We start from the raw sequence: 16,372 nt of genomic DNA, 5'->3' as shown, positions 1-16,372 counted from the left end.
GAAAGCAGGAAGTGATGGCAAGGCAAAGAATGATATATGCAAATTGATTGGGAGTAATCTGAAGCAATGCAAATGGTATTTATCCAAATGCAATTAAATGTATCTTCAGTGAAACGATAAGAATAAAAAAGAAGAAGATAGGGCTAATGATTCACAAGTTTGTAGCACTGAACAGCGTGGTAGGTAATTTAGGTTGTATGTCGACCTGGATTTGACTAGGTTAATGTTCAAAATGGTTTGGGAAAAAAATAAAAAAAAAGTTCATGCTAGGTTTTTGGTCAGTGGGTTACCTTGTCAGGTTAGAAGACTAGGTGGAGAGTGCAAATAACTTGGGACTATGTAGCATCTGTGCTGCCACTGCCTTCCTTGGCCATGGCCTTGCTGGAAATTGGAGCGGCCTGAGGGCTGTCACGAAACGATGGAAATGAACGATCAACTGCTGGGAAGCATTTGGATCTTACAAACAAGTTGCAAAACTCAATTTAAGCGTGAAGGTTGGCTCCTCGCGTCATTCCCTCTATAGCCCTTCTCTGCTTCCATGAAGATGCTATGGGATGATGTCCATACTTGTGGAGTGAGGCGTCTTGCTCATCTTCTTCATCTCCGAGCTATCAAAATTTAGTTATAAAACTTGATCTAGCTTGACAAATCAACTCGGTAACTCACCTAGTTAAGTTTCTGGTTGAATTGATTTTTTTTACCAAAACAATGTAGGACAGTCATCTCAAGTTTTTTTTTTTTTTGCTAAACTCATGATCCGAGCATCAAGTTAGATGAAGGTACTCACAGTTCAAGTTGCCTTAAGGATATAGATAAAAGAAATATGCATGCTACATGATCATCCTAGCATGGAGTGGTTCTGGGTCATTGTCGAAGGCTTGTTTTTGTGAGGGATTGTCTCGTCTGTCTGTTGCAATCACCACCATTGCTTCTCTCTCCATTGTTCTTCAGTTTATAAGGCAAGTCCGAGGATGCGATACACGAAAAACAGATAGAAGGGTTGCAGATATACAACACCAACAATAACCACAACACTAGGAAATGGATGGATTAACAATATCACTTTGCAAGATGCATTTATTTGGTAAAGGCATGCCAATCAACAGTTATATTTGCATCCCTACATCAATGGAATTCTCTGCAATCATTACCAAAGTGATCTCGAAGCAAACTTTGTGATACAGTGACAAGAACATTAAAAAAAATACTTTCAATATATCATGTGAAGGCATATGAAATCTCAACAACAATACGGTTCGACCATATAAAAATTAGGAAGAAAAAAAAAACTGATATGGATCGAGTGAACATGGCAAAAAGGGTAAGAAAATAGAGACATCCAAAGGGGGAAATTCAGCACAACAACACTTACTCTTTCAGGATGAAGAGCAGCAAGTCTTTTTAGTGTCGGGCTCAGGTCCTCCAACTACAATTGTCTTCCCGTCTTTGATACTAGCAGGTGCTGACTCTTCTGAAGAAAGTGACTTCTTACTAACTATCCTATATATCTCTGAAAGAATTGTCTGGAAAGCCTTCTCAACATTTGTTGCTTCGAGAGCGGATGTCTCTATAAATGCAAGCCCTTCTTTCTCTGCATAACTTTGAGCATCCTCGGTGGCAACCGCTCGAAGATGTTTCAGATCAGTCTTGTTCCCAATTAACATGATCACAATATTGGAATCCGCATGATCCCTCAGCTCCTTCAGCCACCGACTCACATTTTCAAATGTTGTTGGCTTTGTAACATCATATACAAGAAGAGCTCCAAGGGCACCCCTATAGTAGGCACTGGTGATTGCTCTGTATCGCTCCTGTCCAGCTGTGTCCCATATCTGAGCTTTCACAGTCCTTCCTTCAACCTAGCCAGAATACAGAATGTCCTCAACAATATGCTTTTAGAAGTAAATAAATTTACATTCATGAATGACATAGGATGAAAATCATGTAATGTTGACACAGAAACCAGACAAGTAGATTGCGAAAACGTGTATGTCCTAATCTGGAACATGGGAATCCATAGCAAATGCACTGTAAGCAGCCACATTTATTCGAGGGAACCAATTATCATGCTGTTTGATATGCATTTTGAAGAGCTTTTAAATTTAGCCTCAAATGCAATTTTAAATTGTAACCAAAAGTCACATACTCCTGAACCTGTTTACGAGTGTCAGTAATGTCAAATGAATAGCACCAAAATAACTTTTAGTTTTACAAAACTAAAAAAAAAATAAAGGCACTTTCAACAATACATATTACTGAACACTTCATAGGAACGGCCAAAATTACTAAACCAACCCTTAGCTTAGTAATGCATTCAATATATATTTCTATGTTTGATTATCAGGGCTCTTCTAACATTTTCAAAACATTATCTTCAGTCTCTTGCACATAATCTTGGAAAATTTCACACTCTTAGATGATCAAGAGTCTTTTCTTTTTTATCATCATGTCCCAAAGCCAAAAGTTATTCTCGATCCATATTTACTTTCACACTTTTACTTAAGACAGGTCATGTAATTTATCAAAACAAATAAGGGTCATTTTAAAAAGGAACATGTTGGGAAAGTGGAGAAAATAAATTGACATTGTAAAATGGAAGAGTGGAGAATAGAAATTTAAAATAAGACACAGGGAGAAACTAGCTTTTTAAAAGATGTGAATTCAACCTCGCAATAGCTTGTAAATGAACAGCAACAAAAATGCTTATAACAACACGCATGGGACAAAATGGACTTCATCTTGCATGGAACTTCAAATTTCTTTTTCCACAGAAATAGGCTTGCCCAAGAGATTAATTCTAATAGACATGACCCAGTCATCCAATTGACCATTACCATCACAGCCAGGGTAACAAACTATATCTCCAAGTTATTTAAGATCAGAATTTACATTTTTCTATAGATAAATGAAGCCATGGCTTCATTTAGAGCTCAGAGAAGATGGTAATGATGAAGAAGAGATCCTTCAACATCACACTTCAAGTGTAGGCAAAAGAGAATGAAGATATGTTTTATAATGGCACTTCAACAGTTTCTATGTTTTTTTGGAACAAAAGATCTAAGAATGGTTTAAAAGATTCCTTCTGGGTGGGACAAATCCATTTTTAGCACATGAAGGGCATGAAATCTCATACAGTCCTACTATAATCTCCTTAAGAAAATGAAGACAGATCTCAGGAACCCTTACTAGCCAAGATATGCCACCAATAACTAGTGGTAGGAGGTGGATGGCACCGCTATAAAAGCTTTGGCAGTATTCTCGTGCATTGGTGCATGTCTAGTCTGAAAACTGTCTAAGAGTATCTATTTCAGAACTACAACTTGTTAAATACTAATGCAAATGCTGCTTATTAGTATTTCATTGCAATTTCCTTTTCTTTTCAAGCCTATTCCATTATACTTCTTTCATTGTTGATTTTTTTTTCCATTTTTTCTGAAATCCAGTCCAATTCATAAGCAACATAGCTATGATCCTATTTAAAACCTAACAGGTAGCATCAACATCAGCCATATTGTCAGCCTTTTTTCTGTAATGGAGAATATTGAACAGTTAGAATAATGTAGCACACACCTATCCTACCATATTATCGCTCTTTGTTATCCGGACATCGATTCATGATATCTTTGGCTGACAATACTAGCATAAAATGTAGTTCTATCACAGCCCAACAATATTGAACAGTTAACGCAACATAGACCTATCATTGTGCCTTCCACTTAGTGAATGATCTGAGCATAGAGTGAAGAGAGTGTCGCATTGAGGTTTGATGGGAACAACTATTCTAACCTCAACACCACACTCTCTTCACCAACAATCAATTTGCTCTGCAATGGAGAATATTGAACATTTAAGAGTAACGTAGCATTCACCTATCATACCATATTATCGCCGGTACTCAAACCTCAACGCCACACTCTCTTCACTCTATGCCACTGCCACTCACATGGATGGTTTCTACGACACCAGTGCTGGTCAAAATTCTGATACAGTGTATGAGCTCTTCGTATGTAGAGGAGATTTTTTTTTGCAATGGAAGAGAGCAATGGAACTTGATGCAGCCAAACTAGCAGAAAATGGAGGTTCTATGTGACATTTCTTTTTTCTTTATAGTTATCTTATACACTCTATCACAGCTCAACAATTTGAATACAGATACCGTTTCTATATGAATTCATCTACTTACACCACAAATAATTCTTTCTCATCAAACCTCAATGCCTCACTCTTTTCACTCTATGCAAACGCCACTCACAAGGATGGTTTGTACACCACCACTGCTGGTCAGAATCTGATATTATATGGGCTCTTCCTATGTAGACACCTCCCCTAAGTTATGTCAGAGTTACATCAAGACTTGAAGATATCATGTAGAGGAGATACCTCCCTTAAGTTATCATAGTTGCATCAAGGGTTTTGTTTGACCAGCAATGGTGTTGTAGAAACCATTGCATAAAGTGAAGAGAGTGGTGTTGAAGTTTGATAGGAAAGAACTATTTGAAATGTAAGTAGATGAATCCACACTGCACTGGCGTTAAGGTTTGATGGGAAAGAACTTCAATACCATTTATGTATGAATTCATCTACTTACAAAACAGATAGTTATTTCCCATCAAGTCTCACTGCCACTCTCTTCACTCTATCCAAATACCACTCATAAGGATGGTTTCTACAACACCAGTTCTCTATCAAGTCTCTTCACTCTATGCAAAAGCCACACTCAAGAATTGTTTCTACAACACCAGTACCAGTAATTGTCAAAATTCTGATAGTGTGTATAGGCTCTTCCTATGTAGAGGAGTCTTTTATTAATTTTTTGCGATGGAAGACAAAAATGGAAATTTATGCAGTCAGAGGCATCTGAAACCATAACTCAGAGGAGGTGTCTTCTCTACATAGGAAAAGCCCATATACTTAGAGACGGTCCTTCTTATAGTAATGTAGCATACACCTATTGAATACCGATGCGTGTATGGTTTCTTTTGAATACCAATACTATTTATGTACAAATTCATCTACTTATAGAGCGTAATGTTGAGGTTTGATGGGAAAGAACTACTTCCAGTAAATTGTTGAATACCAATACCATTTATGTAAGACTTCATCTGCTTACACTACAAATAAATCTTTCCCATCAAACCTTAACACCAAACTCTCTTCACTCTATGCAAATGCCGCTCACAAAGATAGGTTTCTACAGCAGCAGTGCTGGTCACAATTTTGATAGAATGTATGGGCTCTTTCTGTGCAGAGGAAATACCTCCCCTGAGTTATGTCAGAGTTGCATCAAGACCACTAGTGAAGATATCATGAATCGATGCCTGAATAACAAAAAGGAGATAATATGGCATGTTAGGGAAGAGAAGATACCTCTCGTTCATACTATTCCCAACCTTTTATTATCCAAAGCACACCCTTTGTACTTATGATTTTATGACTTAACAGAAATCCAACCCTCATAGTTCCTTCTAAACATCCTCTCAAGTCAACAACTCATATCTTCTTAAACCTAAACCTATCAAATTCAATATTAAATTTTTATCTGTCTACAACTCGGAGGTACCTTTCATTTACATTACTCCAAAATCTCTTTTACCACCCAAAGTTCAGATCCAGCAATTTCAATTAAAGTGACTGTGATCATCATTATTATGACTTCTCAAACCACATTACCATTTCCAGTTTTTACCAAAAATTCCACTTAATTATCAAACATTCACTCACTAATACCTCTGAAATCACACAACCGAACAAATAATTTCAAACAAAAATCACAAAAATCCGATAAAAATCAGAATAATCAGATCAAACCATAACTTAACGAGATCGAACCAGAGACAGTTGAGAATTGCAGATAAAAATCAAACCAGTAGCAAAACATTCAGAATTGAAGTAGATCAAGCAAAGTGTAGCAGTGAGTAAATAGAGAGAGAGAGAGTAAGGTAATAGTAACTTGAAGAGTGCGAGTAGCGAATTCGACGCCAATGGTGGACTTGGACTCCAAACAGAACTCGTTGCGAGTAAATCGGGAGAGGAGGTTCGATTTCCTACTCCTGAGTCGCCGATTAATACTACCTTGAACAGGTAGTCGTATTCCTCGTCTGCTCTCCTCGCCATCCTTCTCTTTTATTTTTCTTTTTATAGCCCTCAGAAAGAAAGAGAAAGAAAGAAGACGATGAGATGAGAAAAGAAGAAGACGATGTCTTCGCTTTGATCTTTTTCTTTCAAAAATCAAATCAATGAGGAGTGTGTGAAATGTCAAGTGTGTCCCTCCCTCTCTTCGGATTTGTTTTATGGTAATATGACCGAAATGCTCAAGCGTTTTGATCCGCGTTCTGATCGTTTTTCAAAAATTTACTGAAACATGACTGAAGAATGAGGTCACCCCCACACCACCCTGCCCGGCGATGCAAGTTGCCTTTGGATTATGATTTTAGGATTTGTATGGAAGTGTAATAAAATTATGTTTTAAAATATATTTAAATTAAATATGTATTAAAATAATATTTTTTTATTTTTAAAAATTTATTTTTAATATTAATACATCAAAACTATTTAAAAATCATCAAAATAATAATTTAAAATTAAAAAGATAATTCCAAAACACAATTAAATAGTAATGTCAAACAAAAGTTTAAAACTTAATTAGTTTTGGGGCAAAACTTGATCGTAAATTAGAAAAATTAATTAAGATTAATAATTTTTTTTAAAAAAATCAAAACACTTTTATTTTAATCAAAGAGATTTCTTTTATTTTTTTTAAAAAAGTCAAAGGGTTGATAGCTAGATTTTTTTTTTGATTGGGTTAGTCATAGGTTGACCAAGTTATTGGTTAATCTGTATTTATGATCAAGTTAGCCGTTTTCTTTTTTCATTTCTTTTTCAACTTGGACCTGTTCAAGTCCCGAGTTGATCAGATCTTGGATTAACCTGCCAAGTCGATATAGGTTTTAAAATAATGCTTGGGATTGGATCCTGTTTTAATTTGAGTTTTTTAAAAAATTAACTATAATTATTTGATTGGGCCTAACAATCCTTAATCAACCTGACAGATCAATCTAATTAACTTAGTTAAAACCCGTTTTAACTTTTAAAAGAATATCTTTAAAATTATATTGTTTTAACTTTTGAAAAAATAAACCTAAATTAATATAAGTTAACCTATTCAATTCATTTTTTATAACTCAAGACAAGTTAGATTTGACGATAAGTTTAATAACTTTGCCCCATACTACTAATTTCAAATTTATATTATATAGGATAGGGTGATGATTTTTTATTTGGTTTGATTTTTTTTTAAAAAGTAATTAAACTGATTTTTTTTAAAAAAAACTGAAACCGGTTCAAACCAACAGGTTTTGATTCGGATTTTTAGGACAAAAACCAGTTCAAACCGGTTTGGCTCAGTTTTTTTGGTTTGACTCGATTTTGGGTTGGTTTGGCTCGGTTTTTTCCAGTTTGGATTTGGTTCGGTTTGATTTTTTTGATTTCAGGCTTATAAAACCGAAACCAAACTGGTCAATTTTTTTAAAATTTTAATCAATTTAATTAGTTTTTTTTCATGGTTTAATTTTTTAATTATTTTTTTTATTTTTCTTGATTTTTCGATTTATTTGCTCCCTCTAGTAGCTATGGTCGGATAAAATGTGAACGAGGATCGAGAGACACCAAAATAATAAGAAATAAATAAATAAAAACGGAATATACTTTCAGGAGGCAAAATTCCACAGCCTACAAATAAAACCCTAATAGAAGTCTACTTTCTCTCACATTTCTCTCGTTGCCTCTTTCAGCTCTCGTGCTCAACGCCTGTAAGCACAGATCGCCCTTTTCTTTTCTTGAATTAGCTTTAGATTTTTTACTACAAGCATTCTTAACTTTTGTATTTGCTGTTTGTTTTCAGATCTGAAATTGGAGCGACTCGTTTCCTTTCTCAGCCATGGCTCTCGTAAGTTCTTCTTCTTCATTCCAATCCAATTTAACCTAATCTTGAATTATACTTGTTTTTTTCTACACTTGTGTTATGTTTTATGAAAATTAGCTTAAAGGGATTAAAATTAATTTGGTTTGGCTCGGTTAAGGTATTGTATGCCGGTAAGACGAACAAAAATGCATATAAGGCACTGATCGCTGCAGAATACTCTGGTGTGGATGTCAAACTTGCTGAGAATTTTGAGATGGGTGTCACCAACAAGACTCCTGAGTTTCTCAAAATGAACCCACTTGGAAAGGTATAATTTTTATTTTTATGTTTTTTTTTTTATGTTTTGGAAATTGGTGTTGTATTAGATTTCTAAATAAAGGGGGTCTGGTAATAATTTTGTCAGGTTCCTGTCTTGGAGACTCCTGATGGTCCTATCTTCGAGAGCAATGCAATTGCACGTTATGGTAAGGCTTTACGCATGACTTGATTTGCCTGCGTGCCGGTGGTTGCTTTCTTGTAAGATGTTATGTGTTATGGATTTTATGATAATTGTATGGACACTTTTTTTGAGTTTTTTTACTACTTGTTCTTGCAGTTACTCGATTGAAGGCTGACAATCCTCTATATGGTTCATCATTGATTGATTATGTAAGATCTTTAGTGTGAAACCATGGTGTCATAGTATTTGCTAGTTGCTCGTGTTCACACAATTTGTTATGCTAATATTTTTATTATTTGTGTTAATCCTTTTAGGCCCATATCGAGCAGTGGATGGATTTTGCAGCAACAGAGATTGATGCTGGTATTTCAAGATGGCTTTATCCTAGAATGGGATTTCAACCATATCTCCCTCCAGTAAGTTGTCTATTTTTTTTTGTGCTCTGCATTCTCTGAGAACTCCAGTTTTTCTCTCTTTTATGTCTCTGGAATGAGTTCTTTTTAACAGCATGTTAAATTTAACACTGGTTTATTTATTTAGCCAAGTCATTTCCAATTGCCAGTTATAAATGTTTTTGTCATGTAGGACCACATTTTATAAGGGGAAATCCTGCTATTAGATATTCATGTGGGACTACATTAAAGAGAGTGAATGGAATGATACAATCATAAATATTTTTCCACGGAATAGTAAATACAGTTTGTCACTAACAAATGTGGTTTCCATTTGTGATGAGCATCTGAACGGATTTCTATTATGTGACAACATTGAATGCACATGCAAGGAGATTGTATTCTTGACATGATTATGCCATTTTAATTAGTTTATTCTTTATTTTTTTTATTCTGTAATTTCAAGATTTCCTTGTATGCTAGTTCTGTTTTTTTATCATATTGTTGATGGCCCTTTAATATTGATATGTATGGATGTTGCTATATGAAGGCTGAGGAGGCTGCGATTTCTGCATTGAAGAGAGCACTGGGTGCCCTGAACCTGCATCTTGCCTCAAACACTTACTTGGTTGGGCATTCTGTGACCCTTGCTGACATCATCTTGACATGCAATCTTTTTTTAGGATTTGCTCATGTCATGACTAAGAGCTTTACCTCAGAGTTCCCTCATGTTGAGAGATACTTCTGGACCATGATTAATCAACCAAATGTCAAAAAGGTAATGGGTGAAGTCAAGCAGGCTGAAGTAGTTGTGCCAATTACTAAGAAACCTGGTCCGCCCAAAGAATCTGCTAAGTCAAAGGCCAAGGAGGAACCCAAAAAAGAAGCCAAGGAAAAAGAGCCGGCAAAGCCCAAAGCTGAACCTGCTGTGGAAGAGGAAGAGGCACCAAAGCCAAAACCGAAAAATCCTCTTGATTTATTGCCACCAAGCAAGATGATTTTGGATGATTGGAAGAGGCTCTACTCTAACACCAAGACCAACTTCCGTGAGGTTGCTATCAAAGGTATATCTTACCCTTTTTCTTTTGATTTTCTCCCATGCCCATTCTCTGAGCAGCGAATCTGCTATTTTCAAATAGCCTCCAACTTGTAGATATATTTGGTGTGATTATTTTTGGAAGAAGAATTAGGGAAGAAATCAGGATGCTTTTTTTTAGACTGGATTATTTTGGATTGACAGGAGTTTACTTTGAACTCTTGGGTGGTGCCAAGTTATTTTGGTCTTGTGCAAAAAAGAAATTGGTTTCTATTTTTTTTTTTGTGTAGTAAATTTGGATTTGTTTTATTGTTATTAATGGAGTTATGACCTCTCATCTTCAACTTCTATTGTAGGATTCTGGGAAATGTATGATCCTGAGGGTTACTCACTGTGGTTCTGCAACTATAAGTACAATGAGGAGAATACTGTGTCGTTCGTCACCCTGAACAAAGTCGGCGGATTTCTTCAAAGGATGGATTTGGCTCGCAAGTATGCCTTTGGGAAGATGCTAGTGATCGGCTCAGAGCCTCCATTCAAGGTCAAGGGGCTGTGGCTTTTCCGTGGGCAAGAAATCCCCCAATTTGTCATTGACGAGTGCTATGACATGGAGCTGTATGAATGGACAAAGGTTGACATCTCAGATGAAGCTCAAAAGGAGCGTGCCAGTCAGATGATCGAAGATTGTGAGCCATTTGAGGGGGAGGCCCTTTTGGATGCCAAGTGCTTTAAGTGAAGCAACCTCTATCTATTAAGATCATGTTTCTGGCTGCAACCTTTTTTTGGTAGTGATTTTGTCGCCTGTCCCAGACACATACTGAAGTCTAGACTTTTTATGATTTGAACTATAGTGTAAGTTTGTTTATGCGCTTTACTTGGCCTTCTCAAAGTTATCTGCGTGTTTTTTGGTGGCATTTAATTGCCAGAATCTCTAGGGTTCTTGTGTATTAATCTATTGTGCTCAGTATTTGTGATCAAAATTATGTTCCATCTTCCCAAGTTTCGATAGAAAGGGCAAAAGGGGAGTTTAATCTACAGTTACAAGTTGTGCATGTCTTCAACCACAATGGAAAAAACAACAGGGAATGGCAAACGGCAAACAGCGAACTTCCAGTTCCGGGGAGAAAGCATGGCTAGCAAGCCAATATTCACATCGATTTGCCTTGCAATGAACTTGACTGATGGCCGATGAAGAATCTGTCGAATGGCCTTGACAAATGAGCATGGATGTTGCTGTCATCATTTTTGGTTCCCTTGATAAGGGTAAGGGTCACAATAGCTAAGGAAATCAGACTCTTAACTCCCCTCACCTTAAAGTTTTGTAACCTTTCTCTTTAGCAAGTCGTAAGCCAACATAAATACCCTATAGCTGCTTCTGATCTTGAGCATTCCCAACATGTAAATACCCCTGACAGCTAGCTCTGTTCTTGAGCATTTCCCAATATGATAAGCAAAACCTTCAAGCCAACGCAACAGCACTGCGTGGTTCAAAGCTCCTTGTGTTATCTTAATCCCGTCAAGCATGGGAGCTAGGTAGTCATCTAACAAGCAATAGCCCCTTTTTAACTGATCAATTATTGATTCGGAGAGGAAAATTCAGATTCAAAGAATTACTAGGGTATTGGAGGCAACCTTAGAGACACCTGACAAGGTCTTATTTCTGAAACACGAGTTCATAGAGGTAGCATTTACATCATTGCTGTAATGATCCTTACACTATGCTTGAAAAACAACATGGTATGGATGAAAGAACTGACACGAGAGGAGAGAGTCAAGTTAATGATTTCTTTTTGCATCCATTGCTGAATGGTTAAGGCAATCATCGACTAGCTTTTGAGCGTTCAGTTCAATCTCTGTTCATGGAATTTATACATGTAGCTTGCCCTTATATAGCTTATGGGGCACTTCACTTACTCAACATTCGTTTCTTCACTCACTAGAGAAAGAAAGGGATTTTAGATGACTCAAAATCCTGTGCTTAAAGGACTCGTCTTATATTATGATACTCCATTAGATTCGACATCGAAGGAGGAGGCTGCCCGTGCATCCACAACTTTAATGTCTCTCGAGTCTCTATCTCTTCTTATATTTTAGAACAATTACCAAATATTACGTTATTATATAGCTTTTTATTGGAAAAACTAGAGCACAACTATACTCTTATCACTTTTATCAGAACCAAAATCATAGATCATGCATCTTATGTTTTGCAGTATAGGGACGATCCCCTTTTTGTGATTCGCAGATATTTACTTCAAACACCAGGTTTTGTCTTAAGAGAGATCTCAGAATTTATCTTAATGCATATTAAATCCACTTCAGAACACCCTTCATTTTTACATGGGAAGTAAGAAATAGGCAGAGAGAGATTAGGGCATGGTAAATATCCCTCCACTCAAACATTCAACCATAGAGCTAAAGGAAAATCAAGAACATGTTTCCTAATATACTTAAAAAGGGCTTCTGCAAGATCTTCAACTGAAAATGTATTAATTTATATATATTTTTAATAATTTTCCATGATTTTGACATGAATATGTATATCAAAACCATTAAAAAACACCTGAAAATGTATCGAGACGGTTGCAACTTTGTCACCATTAAATCCTAATAATACATCCCATGCCCTATAACACGCTTCTCATGATCTAATCTACCAAATTGTTGGATCCTAGGAGGGTCCAATGGTGATGGTGGAATGGACGAACATCTTGAGCACTGATGTTTGGTTTTGTTCCAATCGGAGGAGTCATGTTGATGCTTGTATCTTGGTGAGATATCAAAGGGCCCGTGGCTTGAGCAGCAAGTTCCAGTCTCTTTCTTCTTCTCTTTCTCTTCTTTCTTCGTGCCGTTCTGCTTCGGATCCGGCCTCCATTGGCCTTCCGAAGACGATGTCCTTCTCCTTCGAGAACCGCAATCCCAACAACACAACCATGGGACGCCGCCGCTATCTCTATGGTTTCTGTGACGATCACTGCTTCCGATGCATATGAGACAACAACAGAGACTATGGTCACCGTCCTATATATCCATGCAAATTAAACACAACATTAGCCCGCAATCGTCCGTTAATCACAATCATCTACGTTAATAAATTACAAATTAAGTAAGAAAAATATGAACTAATTAATATACTGACTATAAAGCCAAATTAAGTAAATAAATTTATGTGGGTGGCATCGATAATCAACTATGAACATTGAATTATAAAAAAAAAGCTATAATTTCAATAAAAAAAATTTAATGAAAAAAGGATAGAAACTGGGAGTACTCTCACCGAAGAGCAGCAGCCATCAAAGCACTGATGAAAATCAGGACAGCAGCAGCAGCAGCCGTCAGAGCACAGATCAAAATCAAGACAACAGCAGCAACAATCAGGATCACAATCACAATCACAGTTCCCGAAATTACAGTCAATATCGCTCATCTTCTTTTATTATTATTATTATTATTATTATTATTATTGCTGGAACTCAATGTAGACTTGTAGATTTTTTTTCTTCTAAGAACAATGTATAAACATTGTTCATAGATAAAAGGAAGGACTTATATATATAGTATTAGCAGACAGAATCTTTTGCCTGTTTCCTTACGCTTTGCAAGCTCTCCTTGGTATCTTAAATATTAAAGGCAGGGAAAGGAATATTTTGGGTGTTGTTTCTTCGTTGCTTCATTACCTTTTTTAGTGAGGCCCATTCATTATTTTTTTTTTTAATAATGTTGGGTTATTGTTTTGAAATATAAAAGATATAGAGATATAGATAATGGTGTTTTTAATTTAAAAAATATAAAAACTCACTCTGAAATCGTCTGATAAATTTATTTTTATATTTTCATCTTTATTTTTTTAACGAAACATGTTTACGATTCTCACATTGATCTCAATCTCTTTTATTATAAGACAATAACCGAATAGATATTATATTTGTTCTTGAATATGTTATTTTATTATTATTTTTAATTTAATATTCTTTGTATTTTTTGACATTTTGGAAAAATCTCGTAAGGATTTGAAAATTTTATTTTTATTTTTAAAAAACTTGGAAGAAAATGGATAAAAAAAGTAAAAGAATATGTCCATATAGAAGCCTTGTAGAATGAACTATGTCTATGCATGGAAATAGAATTTGCAAGATAATAGTTTTTCAAGATTCTCATTATTTTTCAATGTTTTTTATGGGTTATATTAATTGTTTTTGGGATGTCTCACATTCTTACTCTTTTAGGTTTTTCAGTTTCCCCCCCCACAATCTAGGTTTTGAAAATTTTGTTAAGTTTTTTAAAATAATTTTTTTCATTTTTTATGTTTTGAAAATTATTTTTTCTTTCATTGGTAAAAAAAAGAATTTCAGTCCAAATTAAAATAATAATAAAAATACATAGGAGAAAATATGAATCCAAATTAAAATATTTTTAACTTTCCATAAACTTAATGAAATCAAAAAAATTAATGAAATCAAATAAAAAAATAAAAATAAAAATAAAAAATCAAACTAGACCTGAACAATGAAGAGATAATCAGATCCTTTGTTAAAAAAAAAACACAAAACATACATAGATAAATAGCTCCTACATAAAACATATAATTTACGAACATTTTTTTAATTCATTATTTTAGCTTACATGTTTTTTTAACCATCATAAATTACAGTTAAACCTCTATAAATTAATTTCACCAAGACCATGAAAATTTATTAATTAATAGAGATATTATTTAAATGTTAAATTTAAATTAGACCAAACACAAATATTATTTAATCAAAGTTATTAATTTATGAAGGTTATAAAACACATATTATAATATTTATCCATTCTACTTTACACAAATAAAAGAAAAGAATTATTCATTTAAGTATATAAATTTTAGCCTTCAACATATAAAGATAAAAAATATATTTTTCTTATATATATTTTTTAAAAAAGTTTGAATTCGGAATCTCTTGAGAGCATAGGCACGCAAGCATTAATGTTCCACGTATTATTATTCAACCATTATTCCAATAAAAATTTAACACGCAAGCATGCATGCATTGAATAATATTATGAGAAAGAGAAAAAAAGATTTTTTATTTTTTTTTATTTTTTATGGATTCTGAAAAACTAAAAACATTAATTTTCAATAAATTAATATGTTAAGTTGACAATTAGATTAACTTATAACCATTACATAAATATATCTTTGAATTTTATATTTGCTAACAAGTTTTAAACATAGTTATAACTAGGATGTGGATTAAATAATTTTTTTAAAAATAATTAAAATAATATTATTTTAATATAAAAAAATAATGATTTAAGGATTAGATTTGAAGGTGATTAATATTATATCGACCCCTCCGAGATGTTCTAGATTTTATAACATAATTTTAAATCGAAGCAACGCCAGCTTGGAATATATGATCATGATAGTGCCCAGCTAAAAGTGGGACCTACTTCAAAATGTTCGTATCAATCAGTATGAGCAGCCAGAAAACAAAAACCTACAACTTCAAGTGTCTGTCGGCGCCCAAGTGTACGTGTAGTAAGAATAAAAATAAAATTACTATCTTATCAAGGTTTTTTTTTTTATTATTATTAATATGAATGCTCGGACTAATTTATGTGTACCTCGACAAGCTCTGAAATTAATAATTATATAAATCTTCAGTGGTTCTAAAAGAACTTGAATTCGTGACCATTAAAAAACAAACTTATTATCATTTTTAGTTGATACAAAGCATCAACAAGAAAACAAAAATCCAACAACTTCGAGTATCGGCCCCAAGTGTTCACTTCGTGAGAACAATAAAATTACTATCTTATTGGTGTCTACATATACTACTTGATACAAAGGATCTCTAACTATTGGTTTAATAATTGGACCGGTTTATCGAGTTGATCTAATACCTAATTAATTCTAGGCTGATCTAAATTAAAAAAAATATAAAAAAAACTTGGTTGATTGGTTTGTGTTTTTTACTGGATTGGTTGATTTTTATTTTTTTAACTTAGACAATTCTATATCTAAAGTCGGATATGGTTCGAGTCAACTTGCCGAGCAAATTTAGATTTTAAGCGTGTTTGGAAGTGTAGTTGCGGTTATTTTTTAAATTGTTTTTCATTTAAAAATATATCAAATTCATTTTTTATACCAGCGCATCAAAATAATCTAAAAATATAAAAAAATATTAATTTGAAGTAAAGAAAAAAATAAAAAAATTTTATTTTTTTTTAAATACGCTTTTAAAACGCAAAAACAAACCGGATGTTTATAATAATGGTTTTAAATCCAACGCTGTAGCATCATCTTAAGCTTGAAATATATAATCGTGATAGTCCCAAAATAAAAATGGGAATGTTACAAAATTCTCGTATCGACAAGAATTAATGAGCAGCAGCTAGAGAACAAAAATGTAACGACTTCTTCAAGTGTCGGCGCCCAAGTTTTGGTTTGGTAAGAACAATAAAATTCAAGAGTGGACTATCTTACTAGCATCTGTTTATCTTATATTAAGCTTTACCTGATCAAAGTCAATATGCCTTTTTCTTGCTCTGTCATAGAGAGCATCTTTTAACCAGTGTAATTTTTTTTTTTACCGATAGTA

The 16,372-nt window shown here is 34.2% G+C and overlaps 3 protein-coding genes across 3 annotated transcripts; 1 reads left to right on the top strand and 2 right to left on the bottom strand.

Moving 5' to 3' along the window:
* Positions 1-1,195: 1,195 nt before the first annotated feature.
* On the bottom strand, positions 1,196-6,264 carry LOC18098340 (ras-related protein RABA2a). The gene is given in 3 exon segments (XM_024599296.2): positions 1,196-1,859; positions 5,951-6,042; positions 6,045-6,264. Coding segments are annotated over 3 exon segments (645 nt in total). The 5' UTR covers positions 6,115-6,264; the 3' UTR covers positions 1,196-1,376.
* A 1,399-nt stretch (positions 6,265-7,663) lies between these two features.
* Positions 7,664-10,768, top strand: LOC18098338 (elongation factor 1-gamma 2). The gene is made up of 8 exons (XM_006384995.3): positions 7,664-7,808; positions 7,901-7,945; positions 8,079-8,228; positions 8,325-8,385; positions 8,517-8,569; positions 8,675-8,776; positions 9,303-9,816; positions 10,145-10,768. The coding sequence occupies exons 2-8, from the start codon at positions 7,937-7,939 to the stop codon at positions 10,522-10,524; spliced, it is 1,269 nt and encodes a 422-aa protein (XP_006385057.1). The 5' UTR covers positions 7,664-7,808; positions 7,901-7,936; the 3' UTR covers positions 10,525-10,768.
* A 1,493-nt stretch (positions 10,769-12,261) lies between these two features.
* LOC18098337 (uncharacterized) lies at positions 12,262-13,343 on the bottom strand. Its single transcript, XM_006384994.3, has 2 exons — positions 13,066-13,343; positions 12,262-12,809 (listed from the first exon to the last, which is right to left on the bottom strand). Exons 1-2 carry the CDS (start codon positions 13,080-13,082, stop codon positions 12,437-12,439), a joined length of 390 nt encoding a protein of 129 aa, XP_006385056.2. The 5' UTR covers positions 13,083-13,343; the 3' UTR covers positions 12,262-12,436.
* Positions 13,344-16,372: the final 3,029 nt, after the last annotated feature.

Source organism: Populus trichocarpa, chromosome 4 (genome assembly GCF_000002775.5).
Source record: "Populus trichocarpa isolate Nisqually-1 chromosome 4, P.trichocarpa_v4.1, whole genome shotgun sequence".
NCBI lineage: Eukaryota > Viridiplantae > Streptophyta > Magnoliopsida > Malpighiales > Salicaceae > Populus > Populus trichocarpa.
Note: the sequence above shows the minus strand (reverse complement) of the source record. Positions and strands in the feature narration are given on the sequence as shown.